Below are 3,924 nucleotides of genomic sequence, written 5' to 3' on the forward strand. Positions count from 1 at the left end.
AAAAAAAAACCAATAGAACCCCTCCCAAAACACAATTACAAATTTAATGGATTTCAGGGTTATAATGGGAATTGTATTGGTTTTAATGTAAACTATAATGGTGTCTATTTGATGGATTCTATTGGTGGGATGTAATCTGGCAGATGGCAACCAATAGAACAACAGTAATTCCTATTGGAATAATGCCCAAAACAAAAAGGAATTTTGTTATGGTTTAATGGAAACTATAAGAATTTCTGTGATGGTTTCTATTGTTTTTTTCAGCAGGGTAATGATACCCATACTGTGCTGCACATTATTGACAATATTGAGCTGAAGCTTGACTTTGCAAATTTAAAATCGTAAATCAAATCGCAATATCTGTCAAAAAAATCGCAATTTGATATTTCCCCCCAAATCGCACAGCCCTAGTGTGCATGTATGTGTCCATTACCTTGACAGCGAAGCTGCATTTGCCCTCGCGTACGGCCTCCTCGTCTGTCTGCCACTGGTGTGGCCGGCTGGACTCTGGCACATAAATGTCTTTCTTTCTCCGGAAACTCTGCCGTAGCTTATTCATTGCTCAGCCTCCTCCTGCAGACAGACAGAGAGAGAGTCGTTTCAGACAGATCCCAACACACCTTTGAAAGAGACAGACGTCTGGTTATCTTGTCCATTAATGATTGAAAATTCCGAAATTATTGGTAAAACTAAATACACATTATTTCACATAATTGAATACCCTTATCTTGGTACTAGTTATCTCAGTATCTAAGCTTCAGGAGGTCAATACCAGCAGCAGTACAGCTCAGATACCACATCGAGTGATTACTAATCATACAGTAGAAACAATGGCATCGTTACCTTAAATTTTTGTGGTCAACCAATATGGGTCTTTTCGATGTCCAATGCTGATATTTTGGAGAGAAGGGTGGGTGATGGCTGATATAAAGCGGACTATTGAAAGATTATAAATAACACGTGCTGCAATTAAATTTACATTTATTTTATATAATATTCACTAAATTAGAAATAAATCGTTTGAAAATTATTCAATAGGAAGAACAAAACAGCTAAATAAACAGATTTATACTTAAATGGACAGTTCACCCCAAAATTTTTTTTTAATCATCCTCATGTTGTTCCAAAACTGTATGATTTTGGAGAATATTGGTAAGCAAACAGTTGACGGTAGCCATTGAGTTCCATAATATTTTTATCTATACAATGCAAGACAATGGCTACGGTCAACTGTTTGATTACCAACATTCTTCAAAATATCTATTTTTTTATGTGTGTGTGTGTGTGTTCAACCGCTGAAAGAAATTCATATAGGTTTGGAACAACATGAGGCTGAGTAAATGATGACAAAATGTTCATTTTTGGGTGAACTATCCCTTTAAAGGGGTCATATGATGCGAATTCAAGTTTTCCCGTCATATGACCCCTTTAAGGAACTTCTTGATTTTGTAATCCTATAATAGTATTTTTCACAAATAAATAAATAAATAAAAACAGATTTAAAAGTAAGTAAATACTGTAATCAACAGTGCACTCAGTAAGTAGTAACTGGGAATCATATTTTCTCATATAAAGACCAAGTATACAGCACATACAGTGAATATGACACAGCATCCATCTGGATACAGCACAGTATAGTTTCAAATCAAAGATTTAAAGTTTGGATGGATGGTCACACAACACACAAACAGTACATGCGATTTTATGCAAGCTTCAAATGCAGACGATCTAACAGCTGGATTCAGGTATTGGTGTCCTCAGCGCTGTCAAAATAAAAGTCCCACGGCCAACAACAACAAAACAAAAAAAAACTAACTGGCCAATGCTGATAATTAAAATATGCTTAGCACAGAAGTAGCTGTTCTTCTGAGACGACTACTAGAAGTGTTTATTGTAGCAGTGTAGAGCAAGGAGTTTCACATTTACCTGTCTATTTATCACACACACAATAATTCTCTCTCGCTAACACAAAAGTGAACAAGATCCGAGCAGCATTCACCCCTGAATGCAGCAGCGCGGAGTGCGGAGTCACATCAGAGCTGCTTCAGTCAGTCAGTCAGTCACCTGTAGAGCCAGACAGCAGACAGACTCAGTTTCAAAGAGAGCAGCACTGAAACAGGAAGCTCAGATTGCAATAGCATAACATGACGCTCATTTGAATGAGCCAGGAGAGATGCGTAACCACACACACACACACACACACACACACACAGGCAGTGACAAACAGCTTGTCTTGAAAGGAGGAAAACACAATAGCACATTAGCATGAGAAGACAGAAATAAAAACCACACACACACGCACAGGTTTGCAACTGTAACCAAATATAATTACACACATATATATATGCCATATTTGATTACTTGGATTTTTACAATTATTCTATTCAGCAAGAATAAAATACATTTATTTTAAACAAATGCTGCAACCTCCCACTTCTCAAAGAACCATAAAAAAATGTATCACAATTTTCTTCAAAAATATGTGGCAGCAAAAGCTGTTCAACATTGATAATAATCAGAAATGTTTCTTGAGCAGCAAATCAGCATATTATGGCGCTTTTCCACTGTGTGGTACGACTCGGCTCGGTACAAAACTTTTTGGTTGTTAAAAAAAAGGTGCGCTTGTTCAAAACAGTTGCGTTCGATCCTTCGCTGGCTGTGCTGATTTAAATCTAGCGGTTTTGTTGTGTTTGTGTCGCAAGTTCAGTGACGCAGGTAGTGACGATTCTCTCCGGCCAATCCGTGATCAGCAGAGTTTACACGTCACGTTTTGGTAACGATACGGTTCACTTGGAACCCCAACCGAGGTGGTACTAAAAAAAGTACCAGGTACTTGGTACTGTACCCAGTGGTAAAACCCCCAAAAGTGAACCATACCGAGCCGTACTGTGCCGTACCATGCAGTGGAAAAGCGCCATTATAATGATTTCTGAAGGATCATGTGACACTGAAGACTGGAGTAATGATGCTGAAAATTCAGCTTTCATCACCGCAATCAGTTACATTTTAAAATGCATTCAAATAGAAAACACTTACTTTAAGTTAAAATATTACTTCACAATATTTACTGTATTTTTAATTAAATAAATGCAGTCGTGGTGAGCAGAAGAGACCTCTTTGCAAACTTTTGAATGGTATTGTATATAAACCGGGACTCGTCGTGAGCAGCAGCTCCTCTGTCACCACATAACTATTCTTTCCCAGTGTGAAAATACAGTATTTAGGTCAGACTGACTGCAGGCAAAGCTCCGTCACTGATGCTGCGGAGGAGACATGATGAAACACACCACTCCACAGATTTCTGCCACTACTCATCACTGAAGTCTCCTCTCTGCTGACATTACTCTCTCCGTGCGTTCTGTTAGTCGTAATAGATGCTCCTGCCGTTATTGGTGGGCTGTGTAACTGGCCAAAGCTTATGAAAACGTCACATCTGGGCTGTGATGCCCGGATAAGTCAATCTAATTGCTGCTGGGGAAAGCATCATCAGCAGAAGGACATAATGAGCTGTATAAACAAGATAGAATGAAAGATCAATTAATAAATCAAACTAGGGCTGCCACTAATGACTATTTATTTCGATTAATCTATCGACTAATTTATCGATTAATCTAAACAATTAATTTCCCACACAGAAAAAAGTAAAGTGCAACATAAAGTCCATCTCATAGTCCAAATCACTGAAATCAAAGTTCAGTATTATAGTGTAAGAATGACAACATATCCACGTGTTATAGTTTACTAATATTAAAGGGGTCATATGATGCTTTTTTAAAGATCATTATTTTGTGTATTTGGTGTAACAGAATATGTTGACATGCTTTAATGTTCAAAAAACATTATTTTTCAAATACTGTACATTATTGTAGGTCCTCTATGCCCCGCCTCTCTCAAACGCTTCGTTTTCTACAAAGCCCCCTCCTT

At 37.8% G+C, this 3,924-nt stretch overlaps 1 protein-coding gene across 1 annotated transcript in view; it reads right to left on the reverse strand.

The window, feature by feature from the left end:
* Positions 1-3,924, reverse strand: part of LOC107758710 (protein numb homolog) — an 81,854-nt gene that overhangs the window by 33,501 nt on the left and 44,429 nt on the right. The window contains exon 2 of the mRNA XM_016576510.1: positions 434-573. Within this exon, the coding sequence (XP_016431996.1) occupies positions 434-559 (126 nt within the window). The 5' untranslated portion in view covers positions 560-573. The remainder of the gene's footprint in view (positions 1-433; positions 574-3,924) is intronic.

This window comes from Sinocyclocheilus rhinocerous, unplaced genomic scaffold (genome assembly GCF_001515625.1).
Source record: "Sinocyclocheilus rhinocerous isolate Xijiao unplaced genomic scaffold, SAMN03320098_v1.1 scaffold2882, whole genome shotgun sequence".
Taxonomy (NCBI): domain Eukaryota; kingdom Metazoa; phylum Chordata; class Actinopteri; order Cypriniformes; family Cyprinidae; genus Sinocyclocheilus; species Sinocyclocheilus rhinocerous.